We start from the raw sequence: 21512 nt of genomic DNA, 5'->3' as shown, positions 1-21512 counted from the left end.
TATCATTGAAAAAGTCTTGCTACTTATGTCAGCAATTGAAGTCTTCTGGAAGGATAATATGTTTTCATTCTACCTGTTATTTCTCTTCGATTAATATGAAAAATAACTATTATTAATTGATGTGGCTCTGTGAATCCATGTACAATCTGGGTAAACCATGATAACTCAATTTTTTACAGTGGTTACTCTGGATCTGAAAATTTAAATTTCTTAAAAGAAAAACAAAAATTTTTAAAGAATTGCCAGAATTGCATATGTTCAAAAATCTAATATTTTCATTCACTCAAAGTGAGATAAAAGTGAATTTGTATTTCCAGGGTCAGGTTTTCATAAATCATTTCAATTTCTGTCTTTTATCAAACAGCAATTAACTAGAGATAACTCTGCCCACATACACAAAAAACCCTATCAATCAATTATCACAGGAGTCCTCTCCTTTACTAATTACTCACTCCTTCATACAAGGGACAGAAGTCTGATGCTGGCTAGTTTTCTTTTGTTTTGTTTTGTTTTTTTGCATGTATGAGAACTTAGAAAAAAGATAAAAGGAGTTCTAAGTTTTGTCTAAAATATTAGAAACATCTTTTCTCTTATTAAATAAGTTCAATTTCTAAGTATATGACAACAATTTTCAACAGAAATGAAACTATACAGGGATGTCTTTTCAGAGACTCCAGTCCAAACTAGGTGCTAAAAAGACCTTGGTCTATGGAATAGTGCTGGTTTTCTATAGCTGTTTCATTATATCTCAATGTGCAAGGGCAGGTTGCATAGACATCAACATTTAATAATGGATTGACTTCTTTGCGTTTGTGGGTCCCATTTTGAGTGATAATTTTTAACATTTCATAGTTAAAAATTGCCACCAAGTGGCAATCATGAATATTTCCTCATCCTTGAAAAGGACATGATCTCACATTAAATATTTTCTTCTTAATTATATAAACACTGAAGTCAGCAACCTGAGCATAGAAGGTGTGGAATATTAACTGGAAATAACTTTGCCACCTCTAGACAGTCATGGCAGACTCATGGTCATGTTAAAATTTGGATTTGAAGAACTGTAAAGAGGGAAGACATAAAAAAAAAGATTGGAAAAACCCAGTGGTATAGACATATAATGGCATATTTTTCAGCCATAAAAAGGAGTGAAATTTTAATATAAGAATGAGTCTGGAATCATGCCAGAGAGAGATCAAAGATGGTGGATTAGAAGAGAGTTGCACTTTTTAGTTGCTCCATAGCTTGGGATTCAAGAAGCAGGAGTTCTGCTCCTCAAAAAGCTCTGTGACAAAAGGAATTCACTGACATTTGATACTGGAAAGTCATAGAATCATAAAAATCCAGAAATTTGGTTTCTTGTAACAGAGGACAAGAAAGCATGCATTAGAGCCAAAGCAGTGGTGGCAGCAGCACGAGTTCCCCACAGAATGGAGGGAAAACACAAACAGAAAGACAGAAGTGAGGCACACAAATTCAGCATGAGAAAACCTGTGGAACACAAAAGCAGTCTGAACTTAGCCAAACTCCCAGAGCTGGTGTTTAAAAGTGCTCTGTGTTTCTCAACTGGAAGAGCTGAGGCAGGCAGCCATCTTGAAGATGTCCTGTTGCAGCATGGAACAGGAACCCAGGTCATAGCAAATATTGCAATACTGTGCTGGCAAGGACCTACAGTGTGGCCTAGGGTGGGTCCATTAGAGTGGGATTGAAACAGGCCTAGAGAAGATTGTTCCCAAGGGGACTAAGGTTAGGGATATGGAGGGGAATGTGGCTCATTTTCCCTCTGAATCCGGCTGGTTTATGTAACCAGCTGAACAGAGTTGGGAAGCTAAACAGGCAGGCATGATTACAATAGGAACTGAGCCTGGGAAGGCCATGTTCATGGGTGGTGAAGTCTGTAAGAGTTGTAGAAATTTGGTTATCTCATCCTGTGAGTGGAGTTCTCAAGAGGCCTCTGAGATTGAGACACTCAGCAGAGATAGAAATCTGCTTGCTCCTAGGAGATAGCACCTGACAAAATTTCAAAGGTCTGATCAGAGCTTAACTCTGAAAATTGGAAATTCCCACATAGAAATTTGCATCAGCTCCACCCTAGGTGTACATCAATCTAGTCTGTCTGGACTAAACCCCTGTGGACAGTACTTCACATTCTATTCTGATTTATACTGCAGAAAAGGGAAGCTAAGAACTATTTCAAATAGCTTCAGTTCCAGGCTGCTCTAGTTGGCAACCTGGTTATCTGTTTCCTTGTTTTGATTAGCAAAATTAATCAAAACAAGGAAAGAGAATATCCAAATTAATAAAATGAGACAAGAAAACTGAGATATTACCACAGGTATCTCTGAAATTCAGAGGATTATTAAGTAGTATTTTGGAAACACATACTCCACTAAATTGGAGAATCTAGAAAATATTGATAAATTACTAGACACAAAGGACCTACCACAATTTTTGTATCCTACTAGGAGGATATAAAAAAACCTAAACAGACCAATCTCAAGCAAAACTATTGAAGTAGTAATAGAAAAGCCCAGGACCAGATGAATTCTGAGCTGAATTGTACCAGTGTTTTAAAGAACTCATGTCAATTCTTCTTGAATGATTCCATAAAATAGAAAGATAAAGAAGACCCCCAAATTCACTCTTTGAAGCCATATCACCTGATGCCAAAAATAGGTAAAGATGTTACAAGGAAAGTACAGATTAATATCCCTATTGAACATTGATACCAGAAACCTAATTTAATACAATATTAGTAAACTGTTTTCAGAAACATATTCAGAAGATACTACACCATAATCAAGTGGGTTTCACTGTAGGGATGCAAGTATTGTTCAACATGCAAAAATCAATAAATACAATTTATCAAATAAATAGAATTAAGGACAAAAGTAATATGATAATCTCAATAAATGTATAAAAAGACTAACTAAATGTAGTTATGCATTTATGTTAAGAAATCTGAAGAAACTAGGGATAGAAATAACTTAGCTCAACATTATAAAACGTGTATGAGAAACCCAAAGCACATATTGAGATGATTATGTGATTGTGTCCTTAATTATATACATATTTAAAAATATTTTTCTTTATAAATGCTTTTTTTCTATCTATTTATTTATATGCAGTGCTGAGGATCAAACCCAGAGCCTCACATCAGCCAGGCAAGCCTTCTACCACTGAAGCACAATTCCAGCTGCTTAATTAAGTTTTTGTGATGAAATAAATTTATTGATTTGCATAAGTTAAACCATCTTTGAATCATTGGAATAAAATCAACTTTGTCTTGATGTAAAATCTTCTTAATGTGCTGTTGAATGCAATTTATATTATTTGATTAGATTTTATATCAGTTTTTTTTCTCCAAGGACATTGGTTTGTAGATTTCCTTCCTGAATATGTCCTGTGGTTTATAAATCAGGGTGATACTAGAATGAATTTGGAAGTGTTGCACCCCTTCTATTTCATGTAATAGTTTGAGGAGTATTGGCAGTAGTACTTACTTAAAATACTGGTAGAATTTTCAGAGAATTCCTGTCATCATGGCCTTCTCTGTGTTGGAAGTCTTTATGTTACTGTTTCAATTACATTACTTGCTTTTGTTCTATCTGCATTTTTTATATCCTCTAAGTGCAGTTTTTTGGGGGGGAGGGAAGCATACATCTACAAATATATCTATTTTTTCCTACATTTTCCAATTTATTGATTTAAAGATTTTCAAAATATTGCTTAATAATCTTCTGGATTTCCAAGATGTCTAAGTGATATCCCTTTTCTTTCATTTTATAAATTTGGGTCTTGTCTTTCTTTTGGTTAGTTTGATTAAGCATTTATTAGTCTGGATTATCTTTTCAGAAAACTAACCATTCATTTCATTGATTCTTTGTATCTTCTTTATTCTGTATTGTATTAATTTTGAATCTGATGTTAATTATGTTATCAATTCTTCTCATTTTATAATTTGTTTATTCTTGGTTTTCTATATCTTGTGATGCATTATTAGGTTGTTTATTTGGGACATTTATGATTATTTTATGTGGACACACATGGCTATAAACTTTCCTATTAGAATTGTCTTCATAGTGTCCCAGAGATTCTGATATGATCTATTTCTTCTTGGGCTATTCACCCCTTAGAGTTGGCAAGTGCTTGGGATATTAAACCCTTCCTTCTTTTGTGTTGCTTACCAAGTGGCTGGCAGGAGTGTTGGGAACAGAAATTTACTGAAATGGCTGTCAGATTCATTGTTTACCAACATGAGGTAGGATACAATGGGAAGTACTCTCTATTGCAGTTCTGTCTGGACATATTAGATTGATTACAATTGTAGGGCAGGGTTGATGCAGAGTTAGACCTAAATAGGAAGTTCCAATGACTGACATCTAGGATCTGTGGAAATTGTTGGCTGTTTTCTACTGCATAGAGATTAGATCAACACATCTCTAGGGGTGGGCACAGGTTGATTTCTGCTGGTTATCTGAACCTCGGGGGCTTCCCAAAATTTCAACACATACTGTGGGCTAACCAATTGCCTTGATTGAAAGAGGAAAGGCAGGTCTTGTACATTTTACCACCCATAAATATCCAAGTCTCCTTGAATGTAGTCAAATCCACCTGTTCAGTTCCCAACACTTTCCAGATGGTCGTGCAAGCACCAGCCATAAAGGGAAAGAGAGTTTCACTCCCCTCTGAATCCCTGACCTGAATTCCCCTGTTTGCAATCATCTCTGTTTTAATCACATTTAGGCCACATAGTATGTGCTAGCTGGCACAATGAGACAATATTTGCTATGATCTCCCAGGTTTCCCACAGCATGATACAGCATGAGCCTGCTCCCTGCTTCAGCTTTCTGCTCACAAGTTGAGAAACATGGACAACATTTCACATACTGCTCACTGTGCCACCTCTAAATCATCTAAGCTCAGACTGCCTTTCTGTTCTACAGGTGTTCCCATGCCAATTGGTCCACTGTGTTTCTCTCTTGCTCCATTTGTGTTATCCTTCCCTGCTTCAGTGCCCTGGTGCTACTGTCACAATCTAAAAAGGAACAAGCATTCTTTATTTTGTTTTATTGATTTTAAAAATTTATATGCGACAGCAGAATGAATTACAATTTTTATTGCACATATAGAGCACAATTTTTCACATCTCTGGTTGTATACAAATATATTCACACCAATTTGTGTCTTCATACATGTACTTTGGATAATAATTCTTTCTTAATATAATAGACATTGGAAGTATATTTACCAAAGAGCACACACACACACACAAAAAAAAAAAAAAAAACAGAGAAATCCTTCAAATACGCATATGTGTCAATATAAATTTAAAATCACAAATATACATTTGAGAAATAGGGATTTTAAACCAGAAAAATTTTGCCTCTCCAATTCAAACTTTATATAACTATACTTTATTTGGATATTCCCTAACAAACTAAAAGTGGAAATACCATATGTGCTAGCAACCTCACTAAAATGTATAAGGAAATGAAATCAGTATATTCAAAAGATCTCTGCACTCCCATTATTGCAGCACTATTCAAAATAGCCAAAATATAGTATCAACCACAGTGCATCAACTGATTCATGGAGGGTGAAAACATGATATATAAGTATAGTAAAACAAGCTCTCGATAAGTCTCAAGGTGGTCCTCCTGATATTGTTGACTCTGGTAGGGCACGGAAGAGAGAATCACCTTCTAAGCTTTGCTGAAATTATGATGTCAGGTCACATAGATCCTTTTCTTCATGACCAAGACATTCAAAACCCACATTTGTTAATAGCAATAAATATCTATCTATCTATCTATCTTATATGCCACTTGTGTAATATATCAGAAGGATTAGAAATAATTTTCAGATACCCTAGTAAGATGCCCTCACCCGTTATGCTATAAATCAAAGTTGGTAGGACAAAAACAGTCATCTTCTAGAGCTACATGACCTGCCATACCTAGAACTGTATTGGGCCCTAATTAAGGGTGTAGAATTCTAACATTCATATTCATGGAACAGGTATTGAACATGAAGATTAACAAGAGCCTACTACTTATCCTTCCAGAAAAGGAGCTCATAATTTCCCCAGGGAACAAGCTGTCTGAGCATTTCCAATATAGAGATGGACACAGATATGATACAGTCTGCAGAGGCCTTCTGTGGATTCTGAGCCAATTGATGGGACAAAGCTGACATGAAAGTATAGGGAGTGAAGTTTCCTAAAACACCTAAACAAGTTAATTTCTTTCAACTAATATAAAAGTAGAAGGTGCTTTGGATAGATTAATATAGAGCATTATGCTATTTTCTCACCTGTGGGTTTGCAGTTTATCTTTAGGAATTTTGAAAAATTACTTAAAATATTTGAATTCTAAATAATGGTATAGTTATGCATAATAAGTAAATATAGGTATCTTAGCTACTAATTTAAAAAATGTACCTCCTTTATTTTCCTGTTGTGTTCCAAACCCAATATTGACTTTCACTTTTGAAATTCTTGGAAACTTTATATTGGTTTTGTACAGTAAGAGATAAGCAACAGATCTCCTTGGTTGTAAAGCACCCCCTGCTGGACAGCCAGAGAAACAAAGCCTTTCAGCTTTCAATGATTATTGAAACATCTTTAATGAGCAAACATAAACTTAGTTTCTCACCTTCCCTAAATCCTGGGCTGTCTCAGCTGTATTTGAGTGCCAATTATACACACTTCAGAAGTCAGCTACATCATAATTCTATGTAACTGGAATGTAAATGACCCCTGGATTTAGTGTCAGAAAATTTGAGTCAGTGTTTCATCTTTGCTCCATTCTGTCTGACTCTGAGATTCATGATTCTGAGGCTTCGTGTCTTGGGATTTTGGACAGCTATTAACTATCCTGGGTTTGATTTCTATTTTCAAGAAAATGAGCATAATATTATCTAGAGGTTTTGTGAAGCCCAGCTAAAGAAATGTATATGAAAGTATTTGTACACTTTAAAATGCAACTGGGATGTGACAGTTGCATCACTTCTCCTTTCATTACCAATGGAGAAATCAGCATATTCAAAAGACTTGGAAGGTGGCACTCACTCTCACTAAATGAAATGAATTGTGAAGGACACAGCTGCCACATGGAACAGAGAACCTGAAGTGAGGACCAGAAAGGAAAAGTGAATATTACAATACATCAGCTAAAGGACACATATGTATCCATGTGCACATATTTTCTTCTGTTATTGCAATCCTGTACCAACCCCTAATTTTCCAAAAATTAAGCCAGAACAAAACATAAGACACAGAGCATCAAACTATCAGCATGTAAACTACCAAAAGCTGCCTTTAAAACATGGTGTATTATTTCAAAATAGTTAATAGATACTATTGTATTCTTAATATTGTTGGGGAAATGGTGATACAAATATTAAAAACAAATAAATTCATATCTCTGTGTAAATTGCATGGCATGAATGAAAGAACAAAGAAAAGAAATTAATAAAAGAATTAAAATTAAGAAAAGAAATTAATAAAAATTATGTAAAAGTATAAAAAAAGAACTAAGGTGATAGAAATCTGGCTAAAGTATAAATAAAAATGATTTAAACTTTTACTGATGACAGAGTTTCCAAATATTGGTTAAAAATTTAAAAATCACCTTAGAATTTGTATAAGATCCCTCAAAGTAAAATTAAAGACAAATGGAATTTTGAGAAAATATATGAGAAGGAAATGCTTCTTAAAAGGGGTAAAGGAGTCTTATACTCAATAGGTTGACTATGGAATCTAACAAAAGTTATTTAATATGGATAAATGGTTCACACACATGATTTAATTATCATGAATTTTATATATGGAGTAACAGAGCTTTAAGATATATAAAACAATATCAGATTGTATAGGAAGAGTAATAGGAAAATTACATTGTAATTGGAAACTTAACCCTACATATCTCAATCTTTGACAGAGAAAGTAGACAAAAATGACCTATACATATGAAGGGTTTGAAATGAATATGTGACATACTATGTACACATCTAACTTCATACAAGATGCATGTCCCTAAATCTGAAATTGTTCCAAAATCTGAAACTCTTTGAGGGGTAGGTATAATACTACAAATGAAAATTTCCAAGCAATATAATTTTGTTTTATCCATGAAATTATTAAAATGTTGTACATTGATATTGTATAAATTACATCCATGCAAAGATTATGTGAACTTTGATCACATCCCCAAAATATCACAGGATATGTATGCAAACAGACCAACATCTAAAAAAGTCCAAACTCTGAAAAACTTCTAGTCTCAGGTATTTCTAATAAGGGATATTCAGTCTCTACTATCAAAAGAGATCACTTAGTTTCTTTTTTAGGCATCTCTGGAATATTTACAAAACTTGGTACTATGCTAAGCCAAGAACAGAAAAACAGTGTATCCATAAAATTAAAAATTAGCTGGACAGGTGTGCTTATAATAGGTTGTCCACTTAAAGACAGAGGCAGGGAGAGCACCTAGTGAAGACAGAAACAGGAAGAGTTCTACATGAAGACAGAGAATTTGAGTGATACAGTTCCATGCCAAAGAAACCAAGAGTTGCTAGCAATCACTGGGAGTGACATGGAGGCAAGGAAGGATCCCTACAGTTTTAGAGAGAACATAACCCTACCTTCACTTTATTTGGACTTCTAGTTCCAGAACTTCAAGACAATGAATTTCTGTTGCTCTAAATTTAAAACAAACAAAAATAAGAATGAAAGAAAAAGAAAAAAAAATTGAGCATACCCCCCCAAATAGAAAACAAACCACAAATAACATAACCAAGAAGCATTTTAAAACCATAAATTCTGAAAATTAATTAACAAAAGGATAAACAAGCATAACATATAAACTTAAGCCATTAGAAATCAACTTTTTTCCCATGATTACCCATGGGCCAATAAGGAGATGAAATTGCTATAACATGTCACTAAACCAGATGTAGATAGTAGAACCAAGATGTCTTTGGCTCAAGTATCAGGCTTTAATGAAGCTGTCACTTTGCACAGGAAATATAAATTCCTTGCTTGCTCTGTGCTGGAATGTATTCTAACAAGTCTATGGTGGACATAAAATAAGGACACATTGAGCTGGCCACCATGGCCCTTACCAATGATCACAACTAGCCAGGAGGCTGAGGTAGGATTGTAATTCTAGGCCAGTTTAGGCAACTTAGCAAGTTCCTATCTCAAAAATAATTTAAAGAGGGCTGAAAATGTTGCTCAGAGCTAGACAGCTTGCCTAGGATTCTCAAAGCCCCGAGTTCGATCCTCATTGCCTCAAAGGAAAAAATAAAGAAAATAGGACAAATATTAGCAGGAATTCTGTAAAACTGAAGTTCCACACATAAATCAAAGGATTAGTAGGTTTAAACTAATAATTGGATGTATTCCTCACCAACTTTCAGGAAAAGTTCTATACATTAGTCAATGAGAAGTATTGGTGAAGAAGAGGGGGTGTTCCATGTTGCCAACAGCAAGTGTCAGCCCTGCAGCGTGCATGACAGCACCCCTTCCTCCCTCCCTGTGAGGGCTTATTTCAACCAGCAGGGCTTCCTCTTCTTATCTTGGGACACCCTCCCCGAACCTGGGCTCTTGGGCCCCCTGATGCTTACTTACTGCTTCCTGGTAGCAGCACCACCCCTTCCTCTTTCGTTTTACTGTCTGGGCTTTGGGGAGCCAGCTCTTGGGAGGCAGCCACCGGCGCCCCAGCCCTGAAGCCGGATCCCAGTATGGCGAAGCCTCATCAACACCACTTCCTCCCCACCCACAAGCACTGAGCTGGGCCGCCCGCACCTTCCCAGGCGCCTCCAATGGTGAGTGGCTGACCCCAAGACAGCAGATTCACTGGGGACCTCTGGGTCCTGTGAAGGTTTCTGCGGTGGCTGTGGGCGTGGTCCAGGATCTGCACAGACCACGTCCCCAGAACTCTGGGGGATGGTGAGCCCCGAAACCCCCCACTGGACTTGGCTTGTGGGTAAAACCCCAAGTGAATACGTTGGGAGGCTGTCTGGGGAGTCAGAGGGAGACATGGCTCTGATAAAGTGTTAGGCTGGTTCCTTGAAAAAATGTAAGGGTCTTTGTGTTTATTCACTTGTACCTGTTGCTGAGGAGCATTTGACCCTCTTTTAAGGGGAGGTGGGCCAGTCTCATTTCCCCACTCAGAATTTCTATGCTCTTAATTTTAAGGGGTCATATTTTTCAAGGTGGTCCCAGACTGCAGGAAGGAGGCAGCCTGGAAAGGAGCCAGAGGTATTTGGGGAAAGCTCTTCAGGAATTCAGCAGCACAGCAGAAAATGATTGGCATCATATTAAGAGGAAGCTGTTTCTTTGGACCTGTTTGAAAGATCCAGCTGACTCCTCTCAATGTTTGAGTGAAGACCTGTTAACTGCCCTGCCTCTGAGCACACACAACTTGGGCAAATTTGTTTGGCAGGAAAGTTGGTTTATATTGTGATTTGTTAAAAAATAGCAAGCATGCTGCTCAAGTGAGATGATGGGAGTTTTTGTTAACCAGAGTCATAGTCCAGAGGCCTGATGAAATGGGGGTGGGGTGGGGAGGAGTTAGCAATCAGTTCTGTCCCTTGTCTCAAAATCAAATGAAAGAGTAATGGTGAAAAGCTGAAAGGAAGTTTAATCAGTATAGGTATACTGGGAAGTAGACCAGTGTTTCCAGACCCTGTAATTGGGGGCATTGATATGAACTTCTAGATTATTAAGACAAGGGGAACTACATAGAAGTATCCATAGTTAGGCAGCTTTTGTCAAACTATGGCATGAGTGATCATTCTCACAGTTGGTCTGGTGGGAACCTGGTGGAGACAAGAAAGCTGGTATTTCCTAGTTGCATGTGTATGTGTGTTTTGTATGGTGTGTGCAGGGATAGTTTCCACTCATCACAAGGGGTTTATTGGTCAGGTCTGTCATTTCCAGAATCCAAGGTGACTGAAAGTAAAGGAGACAGATGTAACATGGATCCAGAGATTCCAAGATTTTAATCCTTCTTTTACTTGCTAACTGGATATTCGTAGGCTCAAGTGGAGAGTCTTAAGTCCTTATTATATGTGCAGAATCTGGCAGTTTCATTTGAAAATGACTATGAAATACAAACTGACAATTCAGAATGGATTTTCAGAAAATGATGTGGTGGAGCAGTTGATTATAGTGGGTTTTTGCAGGTTGGTTAAAGTAAAATCCTTATGTGTCTCCAAGTGTGTGAAGATAAATGGAATTGATATTGAATGGACATAAATTTACTGAGCTTAGGAGTTCCTAAAGGAGTAGGAGAATTTTGTTCACATACATATTTTAAAGGCATTGACTAATATATTGGGTCTTTTTTTAATTCACAGGAAATGAAGTTTAACTCCAAGTTTGGGTGGTTTGTTGAAGAATTATTGAATTTCCTTTTGTAATTTTTCTGTGAGTGGTTAAGTTTTAATAATTAACTTTAAAAATTAACCAGCCTTTTATAATACATATAAAAATAATGCTAAAAATGTTCAAATATATGACCAAAAAAATTAAGTTGTAAATATATCAGCTTGTGTGTGTATCTATAATAGTACCTTGTTTTATTTTCTTACCTAATAATGGAAATGTAATTGCTGATTATTTTTTTCAGAAATGTATAGAGATTCATAGTAACAAATGTATATTGGGCATCTTTATTCCAGGTCCTGGGTACTATACAGGAATTCTCTTAGGAAACACATTCTTTTTGAAACAAGGTGTATTAAATTACACAAGCATGCAAAATATGTTTCTGCATTTATTGTCATTAAGCATCCTTGAAGCATTTGAAGTGAGCATAAATATGATGTTTACAAAATCATATACAACCTAGAGTAGAAAGCTGCCATGAGGGAGCACATTACAATGGACATGGGCTGACCCAAGGGCCCTCTGCACTTAATAATTATGTTACACCAAGGAGGCCATAATGAATACAGAATGGTCTGTCACACAGTTTAGTGATAATAAAGGGGATAACATTGTGTCTCTTCAGAGAAGCTTTATCTGGCGTTTACTTTTGAGGGCTGTGTCTTTCGTGTGTGTCACACAAGGATGCAGAGGAGACTGAGGATTGGCAATGGAAGAGCCCTCTCAGTGTTTCCATAATACATGCAGCAGTGCATGTTCTAAGTGTACTTCTTGAAATGGCTTGTCGTAGTTGTAAATGTCATAGTTATAATTTTGCTTGCTTTAAGTATTGTTTCTGAAGTCCTAGGCCAGAGGTCCAATGTGGTGGAGTCCCAGAAACTTAGGTCCAGCCACTAGTCTCTAAAAACTGGCAGAAAAGGTAATGTCAAAAAGCAGTAAAGGAATTTTAATCAATATAACTATACTGGAAAACAAAGGGGACCAGAGTTACCATTTCTTTGTTTAGTGGTACTGATGTGATATTGTTTAGACAAGGGGGACCAGAAATAGGCATAGTGAAGCAGAGTAGGGAGGACAAGATCATTAGAGGAGAGAAGGTCAAGGGATGGGAATGACAAAGATCTTTCATATGGATGCTGAAGTTGCTGTTGCCTCCAACATATTAAACTTTAAAATTGTGGTTTTGCCCTTACATGCAGTCTGCCTGCTTCAACCTCCAAACTATGGCCAGTATTTTTTTAATGACTGATGCTGCTTCATTTGTCCCTCCTCTCCCACATCTCTAGTTACATGTAGACCAGGCTCTTCCTATTATGCCCTGTGTTCCTTATCCTCTTTTATGTAATTCTCTTCAATTCAGAAAACTAAAGTTTATTAATTCTCTTCAATTCAGTAAACTCTACTAATTTTCTTCCATTGTCATTGTTTAAACTGTAGCTAAACTCAACTATTGAATGCTTAATGTTTTTCCCCTGTACTGGGGTCAAATTCATGGTCTCAAATATGCACTCTACCACTATGCTACACTCCCACAGTCCCTTATTTTTTTTTATAAGAGTCTCACTGTACTACCAATGCTACCTGGAATTCATGATGATCCTGCCTCGGCCTAATCATATAGCTAGGACTGTAGGTATGCACAACCACTTATGGCTTGAATTCTTAATTTTGATTTCTTTTTTCAGTTTTTGTTTTCAAGTCTTGATCTGCTTAACTATTGGTTTAATTAACTTAATCATTTTTTATACTTAATTTGATATCTTCCTAGAATTTAAATGTTTTCCTAGTAATGAAATCTGTTGCATTGTAAACAATATTGTAGATTACCTTCTTACTTGACTGAAAGTACACAATAACCAGATATGTGAAGTCTGGACTCTAAATACAGAGAATTCTCCTGTCTCTGCTTGTCTAAGCCCTTTTTGGTAACAACACTATGAACACTTCCAACATTAAAAAAAGTACAGGGGATATTATGATGCTCATGTAGGCTGTCCCAGAACTGAAGCTGTATCATAATATGCTTTTTGAAGTCAGGAGCAGTTCTTACCTTTTTTTTTTTTAAAGTACTGGGAATTGAACCCAAGGGTTCTGTACCACTGAGGTACATGTATATTTCTTTTGAGACAGGGTATTGCTAAGTTGCCCAGGTTGACCGCTGAGATTGCAATCCTCCTGCCTCAGACTTCAGATTCACTGGGCTTACAGGTGTGCATGTGCCAATGTACCTGGCTCACTTGTCTTTTTTCTCCTTTATGAGTTATAGGTAATTTTCTTACTCAACTATTTTGCTTATTGGAATTTATCTGACATCTAATTTGAGTACAAGCATTTAAAGTTTCATCTGTCTCTCATTTTAGGTTCTAAGGTTATTCTTATCATAATGATGCAGGCTGTTTGTTCATTGGAAAAGAATTTACTCACTGCAGCACAGTTTAAAACCATCTTGTTTTCAATGAATTGGTATCTAGAGTTTACAATCTCATTTATATGGAATATCAACTTACTATTACTTTTCCCTCCACAGAAAGGCAAAACCTCTGAAGATGTCTTCCAGTAATGACCAGGTTGTTATCCCAATGCTACAAAGACACACCAATGACCTCCCTGAGATGATTGCTGGTGACCAGGAGACAATTACCCAAGGAGCAGTGTTGAGTTTTCATAATATCTGCTATCGAGTACAAGTGAAGAGTGGCTCTCTGCTCCAACGAAGAATGGTTGAGAAAGAAATACTATCAAATGTCAGGTATGTGCATGAATTTTTTAAAAGTTCACTTTATTGACCTATAGGCTTTGCTTACTACCAATAGACTGCTGTGAGCATTTGAGTACAAGTTTTGTAGAGATATATAGATGCATGCTTTCTTTCCTTTAGGCTAAACAAGGACTGATATGATTGAATCAGTTATCAGGTAGTTTAAACTTTGAAGAGAATTTATGAACTGCATCGTGTTGTGTTTGTTTTATGACTGTGCAATTAATGTGTCATTTAATTATTAAAGTGGCAGTGAGTTTGGAACCTCTCGCTACTTGTATCTATATGAGCTCACAGATGCTGGCCATTTGGGTTGTTAATGTTTGTCTGATTGCTAGAGAACTGCGCTTCCCTCTAATGATTAGATAGAATTGACTAATAAAAAGCTGACAAGAGTTTTGTGAGATAATCATGAGGGGAAATGAATTTTGATTTGAAACAACACTTGTTTCTTGTTTTTTTGGGTTTTTTTTTTTGTTTGTTTTGTTTTGTTTTTCACTAGAGGAAATAACTACTCCTAGTGTAAGAAAGCAACTTTTTCTGACTCTTCAAGGCTGGGAAAGTGGTTATAAGAGTCCTGGTATGGTTGTAGCTCTATATAAAATCAGGTGTTTGACATGTTTTCTTGACATTTTGTATGCATTTGTGGTCTTTACTGTCATTAGTGCCTAACATCTTTCAGAAGACAAGGAAGTGACAGGGTTGGGTAGACAGTATTGAGGTGTGCCTGAGAGAAAAATGGTGAGGATCTGAGGGTTCATGGGCTGAGCTCAGGGGCTCTGTGCAGGATTGTAACTCTTCTCTGGAAATACCTGCTGTCATGCCTGCTTCTTGTCTCTCTTGTGTTGGTTAAGAATTCCTGACCAGGTGAATAAGAAGAAGAATAGTGGATCTAAAGCTTTTATCCTTTGTTAATGATTAGATAGAATTGACTTATGAAAAGCTGACAAGAGTTTTGTGAGATAATCAAGACAATATTGGTACTTTCAGATTTTGTGTTGAAAGAGGTAAAAGGTAATTTGATTTGAATATGTGTAGGCTAAATACATATAAAGTGCATTCTTCATGTGAGGGTACATTTACCTGCCCCTGCCCACTTTGGTTTTGGGAATCAAGCCCTTGGCCTTGTGCACAGTGAGCCATCTTGCTACCACTGAGCCACACTCCCAAACACCTCTAGATTATCTTTTCCTCCAAGTAGACTAGTGATGGGATACCCTATGTGTCGCATCTTCTCAAGACTTCTTGTTGTGCTTAAGGCTCAGTGTTGTGCCTCTCAGCAAAGGACAGGGGTCATGGTTTTGTTCTCTTAGGCTAATAAAAGTGCAGTCAAATCTTCAAGTTCTTTCAATTTTAACAATTTTGGGGACTGTTGTTTCTCGTGTTTCTGGTGTAAGTATCTGTGGGAAAGGACACCCATTTTGGGTTGTTGTGTTTCAGATCTTTCTCCTGTCTGCTCACTTCAGGTTAGTAGGCTATTGGATGGAGGAAGAGTTACTCATATTATTTTTTATTTGTATTTGATAGCACAAATCACCGTTCAAAACAGTAAGTATATTCCAAGAAATGTGGTGAGAATCTCGATTTTCCTTTGGATACTTTTTTGCTTTCCTTTTGTAAGAAGAAGTTAAACCAAATTTGACCTTGAGAATTGAAAAGATTTTCATACCTCATGAAAAACTTTCCCTTAAGCTTAGTTTGTCTTCATACACAGTGCTTGAACTTTTCCTTACCAATGTTTAATAACTATGGGAAAAAATTATCAATTCCTGAAGATTTATGAATATTCTATAATGGTGAGGAAAATTCATTCTTCTCTTTCAGAAATTTTCAGATTAATGATTATTTTTTAAATTATTTCAAACATAAACCTGAATGAACATAATCCTTTCACTAGACTCCTTACATGTTTACATTCCACTGTTTACTCCCATCATTGTGTCTCTTTCTTTGGGGGTGGGGTACTGGGGAATGAACTCAGGGGCACTTGACCATTGAGCCACATCCCTAGACTTATATTGTATTTTATTAGAGACAGAATCTCACTGAATTGCTTAGTGCCTCAGTAAATTGCTGAAACTGGCTTTGAACTTGACATCCTCCAGCCTCCACCTCCCCAAGCCACTGGGATAACAGGCGCATGCCACTGAGCCTGGCCCTACTGTGTCTCCTTTTTCATGCATCTTTACTAGTGTATTTTGGGAATCATTTGAGAGCAGACCGTTCACATGATCATTTTCTATTCCTATCTCTTTCAGCCTTACTTTCTAGAAAGAAGGACCCTCTCCTGTGTAATCACTCATTTGTTGTCTGGCAGCAGCTGAGGAGACATGTATCCTCAGAATGAAGGCAGGAGTGGTTCTGAGGGCTGTCCATCACTGTGCTCCTCACCACATCATGTTTCTTCAGGCTCATCCAGACTGGTACCTTCTAATTCCATCCCACTCCAGGTGATGTTAAAATTGATCACCTGGTCATGCATCTGTCTGCCAAATTTCACCACAGTGTCACCATTTTCCTCTTTGCACTTCATTACTATTGTGAAGGGTGGTGCTCTGACATTAATCCAGAATCTTGCTCCTTATTATATTCCAACTCATCAGCTTCAGCTCCCATTCATGACTCCTGTCTGGATCAGAAAATATGATAGTTACAAAAGGGTGATTTATTTCCATTATCTCATAATTTGCATGAAACTAATAGGAAAAAGCTTCAGTTTACAATTTCCTCTTTAATTTACTCTATTGACAATAGTCAAGGATTCCTCTTTCAATAACACTTAGTAGTAATGTATTATTATTGTTATTTAATATCTTGATACTTCTGTTGGTCTGAACTTAGTCAGTGGGAGACCGTTCAATTTGAGTTCCCTTCCTCCTTCACTGTTTTGACTTATTCTTTCATTCTTTGAGTATTTTCTTGTTATAGCTAGAAGTTCCATACACTTTTAATGTTGAGGCATATACCTGTAATCCTAGTTATTCAGGACACCAAAACAGGAGAATCACAATTCAAGTCCAGACTGGACAATTTAGAAAGACCCTGTATCAAAGTAAAATTTTAAAAAGGCTGAAGCTGTAGCTCAATTATAGAGTGCTTGTTTATCATGTATGAGTCCCTATGTTTAATCCTATTGCAAAAAAAAATCCAAACTGTGCACTGACCCTAGGCCAGAATCAGCTGATGTTCATTCTGTGGAATTGTGGAGAATGGTATTTATAAACCATCATCTGAGTGTTTAAAATGCTCATTGCTATTTATGTGTCTTTAGAATTAAACCACTTCAGTGGACATGCCTAGAGAATATATATATATGCATGAACATGCGTACACACACATACACATACACACACACACACACACATATATGTGTGTGTGTGTGTGTGTGTGTATATATATATATATATATATATATATAAAACTTTGTTTAAAAAAATAAAACTGAATCCCTTATGCAAATGCATGAGGTTGTGGTTCTGTCCAGGAGGGGTAAGTTGAGTGGTGGATGGCAGATGGTTCCTCCGCACCCTTCCATCTATACTCTTCTATAACTATTGTGTAGATTAAAACCTATTTCTTCTAATTAATGCACCAATTCCAATCTAGCACTGTAGATTCTTCCATGTTTAAAAATGTATTTTTAAAAAAGTCTATTTAAAAACAGTGAAAAAATGCCTCTTCATAGTCTTAATATAATTACTGATTTGTTCAGTTCTTTTATTTTCTCATATAAGCTTCTTCACAGCCTACAACTTTTCCCCTCTACTCTCTCACTGCTTCCCATCCTGTATTCCCAGATTCTGGTGTCTGTTGCCCTACTCACAGGACATCCATCGTATTCCTATTAAGAAAGGAAGGGGAAGGGCAAGTCTAATATAAATGACTGACACACTATGTGAGCATAAAGTCACAGATAGGAATGTGACTAACTTCTGTTCAGTCAGAATATACCTATTTTCAGTAAGTAATTTCCTGCTTTTTTTAAAAAAATAATTAAGAGATGTTAATGAGAATCTGATGCAATTTCATGAAATTTCTTTAAGTGTATTTGACATAGATCCTAATTTAATAGAACTTTGTTTAAAATGGAATCATTACTCATTTTTGCTTTTGTGTTTCAGTGGAATCATGAAACCTGGTCTCAACGCCATTATGGTACCCAAAGGTCAAAACAAGTCTTTGTGAGTATAACAGAAATTATAAGTCAGGTTTATTTTTGTAGTTTCAGTGTGCTTTTAGAAATAACTTTTATCAGTCTCACTAATACAGCATCATAAAGTGGTTGAGGTACACCTGTTGAACCTACTATGAGCTAATGAGGAAGAATAAGAAGGGAATAATATTAAATGTGGGGAGATGGAACATAGGAATAATTGAAGACACATTTAGATTAAAGAGCACATTTCCTGGGCTGGATCCTTTTGGAGGTCTATGCAGGATAAGCCAAATTTGCCTTGCTTTTACATTTCTGTGCTTTCTTATGGCACAAATGAAAAGGAAGGTGAGAATTTGAATGTAAACACACATACACATACACAAACACACAGAAACACACAAACACACATATGAACAAAGTTTTAGTTAAGTCATATATCTCTTAATTAGTTAATTTTATAGCTTGTACAGAATTTGAACTAACAGTAGCTGAGAGAGGTGGCCTGTATTGAAGGGGAAAAAAAGCTGTACCATATTTGTCCTTTTGTAGGTTGCTAAACATTTTAGCTGCAAGGAAAGATCTAAGTGGATTATCCGGAGATGTCTTGATCAATGGAGGACCTCGACCTGCCAATTTCAAATATTATTCAGGTTTTGTGGTTCAAGTAAGTATTAGTTGGTTTACTTTTAGGTTTCATATGTTTCTATATAGGGAAGTGCCTTGGTATGCAGTTTATTGTGCTTCTAGTTGATTTTGTGACATACTCATAGAATCAACTTTTCTTACATCTGCTTCTCATAATTTCCTATTAGAAAGAGGGTGGAGTTAAATGGAAAGGTAGAGGACCTGGAATATGACCTATGTAGGGCATGGATATCACTTCTACTTGTATCATTTTCAGAAGGGTCTGCTGATATCTGTTTTTGCGCTCCCTGCCTCTTTTCCTTCCTGAGAACATACTTGAATGTGTCTGCCAGTAGTCATATCATACTTCCCTGTGCTCCACTTGGATGTTCAGATGGGTGTTGAAATTCCTCCCTGGGCTCTGCAGCTGTCTGTATATGGAGTCTCTGTAGTTAGCAGAGTTGAAAACACAACATTAACTACAGCATTTTCTTGGGTTTGTTATTTTCATCTATTGAGTTACATATACTAGAGGAATAGTCTAAGAAAAGATTCAGTATGTCTCATGAAAATTGTATTTTCCTTCAGAATAATGTCCTGATCAACACCCTGACAGTGAGAGAAAATTTGCAGTTCTCAGCAGCTCTTCGGCTTCCAACAACTATGACAAATCATGAAAAAAATGAGAGGATCAACAAGATCATTGAGGATTTAGATCTAAGTGAAGTGGCTGATTCCAAGGTAATGTGAAAAAAACTGGTAGAATTCTAGCCAGGAAAGCGGACCTCCCTGTATGGACAGTGTGACCTTAATCAGAAGTTTCTTATGACATGTGTGGCTGTTTTCTGTAATGATGAGAAAAATGACTACATAACTATTGTGAAGGTGGAAATGAAGCTGGAGAAACAATCTTAAAGATGGTGGAATCCCTGGAGTGGAGTGTGCTCTCATTGCTGTAGTCAGGGCTCATTTGATGTCTTTGCTCTAACTTTTCTTCTTCCTGTTTTTCTCTTCCTGACTTTCACTGCTCTTTTCTTTCTCTTCTTCCTGGGACCTTTGTTTCATGGCTTTTTTGAGGCATATTTCTGGAATTGATAAATGACAAGTTCCAGGTATTATTTCTTTGTATATATAACTTGTCTGTAATTTGACTTCCAGAATTATATTTGATCACAGTAGGACTGACTTCTAATTTGCGTTGCTACTAATTTTTTCTATACCTTATCTTTGGCAGTTTTTTTTCCTCATCCTCTCCTCATTCCCATTTTTTTCTGCCAATATTTATTTCCAGACTCATCTACCAGGCTCTTAGGTTTGAGAAGTACATTTGTGGGCAAGAGTAATAGAATGGACTAAGTAACTCAACCTTTTGTGGGTTTGCATGATCATGGAGAGAATGAATGAACTTTACAGTTTACCACTCCATGTGGAGGGTTTGCTGAGCAGATATTTGGAGCTTATGTGATGATGAGTTTTTTAGAATGTAGTGTCTTTGAATGAAGCCCCTGATCTTCCCTCCTAAAAAAAATGAAGAATGTGGGTGGAGCATCCTATTGGCTGCTGCTTCCTATTATACTTGCTGATAGGCTTTATGTGAAGTGTTTTATTTAGAAAAATGTCCTGTGATGCTACTTATTTTTTATTACTGAGTATTGATTTTCTTTTCCTTGGCTCTCTTTATTTATTTGATCTTCTCATTCTAGTTTGGTACTTTTTTTTTTTAAACTCTGTTCTTTACCATTTTATTCATTGTCCTTAGTTACTTTCTTGGATTTCTGGGGAACATATGTAAAGGCTGTTTTTGGTTTCTTATAATTAACATACTCTAATAGTATCAAATAATTTTATATAGTTTTAGTTCTTATGATATTTTGAACATAACAGAAATCTAGACAAGATGATCTGATTATTATAATGATGTGATTTGGGGTAATTAATATAATAGTTATATATTATATGTACATTGTATTATTTATATATTATACATTATGTTTAGTATGTATCTATTATTATGTTAATTATATGGAAATTAATATAATTACTAGTACTCTTCACCTTGATTTCTCAATTGTTAACATCTCTCATAATTATCATAACTCTGTCTTACTGAACTATTTTATACAAATTTGTATGATATTTCACCACAAAATACTTATATGCATTGGGAAAAAAGGACATTTGCCTACCTTACCACAAAGCTATTACCAACTAACAAAATGAAGAGTAACATCATGTCCTCATATCACCAAATATGTCAAACCATATTCATCCACATTTCCCAAATTGTCTTCAGATGTCTTTTTAAAGCTCAGTTATTAAAAGTTCCCAATCAAGGGCTATGAGTTGCATTTGATTATTTTTTTTTTTTGGAGACTCTTCATTTGAGAATTGTTCCCTACTGCCTTTCTCCCCAGAAGTATTCTAGTCCTCTTAGCACACACAATGATATTGACTGGTTGAAAAGTTTGAACCAGATACCTGTGGACTATCCCACCTCCTGATTTTATCTGAAATGATTAATTGGGAATTCTGTATTGGGTTAGGGTGTAGATGGTATCAATTTAGGAAATCTGATG

The 21512-nt window shown here is 36.3% G+C and overlaps 1 protein-coding gene across 2 annotated transcripts in view; it reads left to right on the top strand.

Moving 5' to 3' along the window:
- Window positions 1-9689: 9689 nt before the first annotated feature.
- LOC144366787 (broad substrate specificity ATP-binding cassette transporter ABCG2-like) overlaps window positions 9690-21512 on the top strand; it is a 32394-nt gene continuing 20571 nt past the window's right edge. For both annotated transcript variants that reach the window (XM_078021603.1, XM_078021602.1), the window contains exons 1-5: window positions 9690-9831; window positions 13926-14147; window positions 18278-18337; window positions 18862-18976; window positions 19525-19677. In XM_078021603.1, coding sequence (XP_077877729.1) covers window positions 13945-14147; window positions 18278-18337; window positions 18862-18976; window positions 19525-19677 — 531 coding nt within the window. In that variant the 5' untranslated portion in view covers window positions 9690-9831; window positions 13926-13944. The remainder of the gene's footprint in view (window positions 9832-13925; window positions 14148-18277; window positions 18338-18861; window positions 18977-19524; window positions 19678-21512) is intronic.

Source organism: Ictidomys tridecemlineatus, chromosome 9 (genome assembly GCF_052094955.1).
Source record: "Ictidomys tridecemlineatus isolate mIctTri1 chromosome 9, mIctTri1.hap1, whole genome shotgun sequence".
NCBI lineage: Eukaryota > Metazoa > Chordata > Mammalia > Rodentia > Sciuridae > Ictidomys > Ictidomys tridecemlineatus.
Note: the sequence above shows the minus strand (reverse complement) of the source record. Positions and strands in the feature narration are given on the sequence as shown.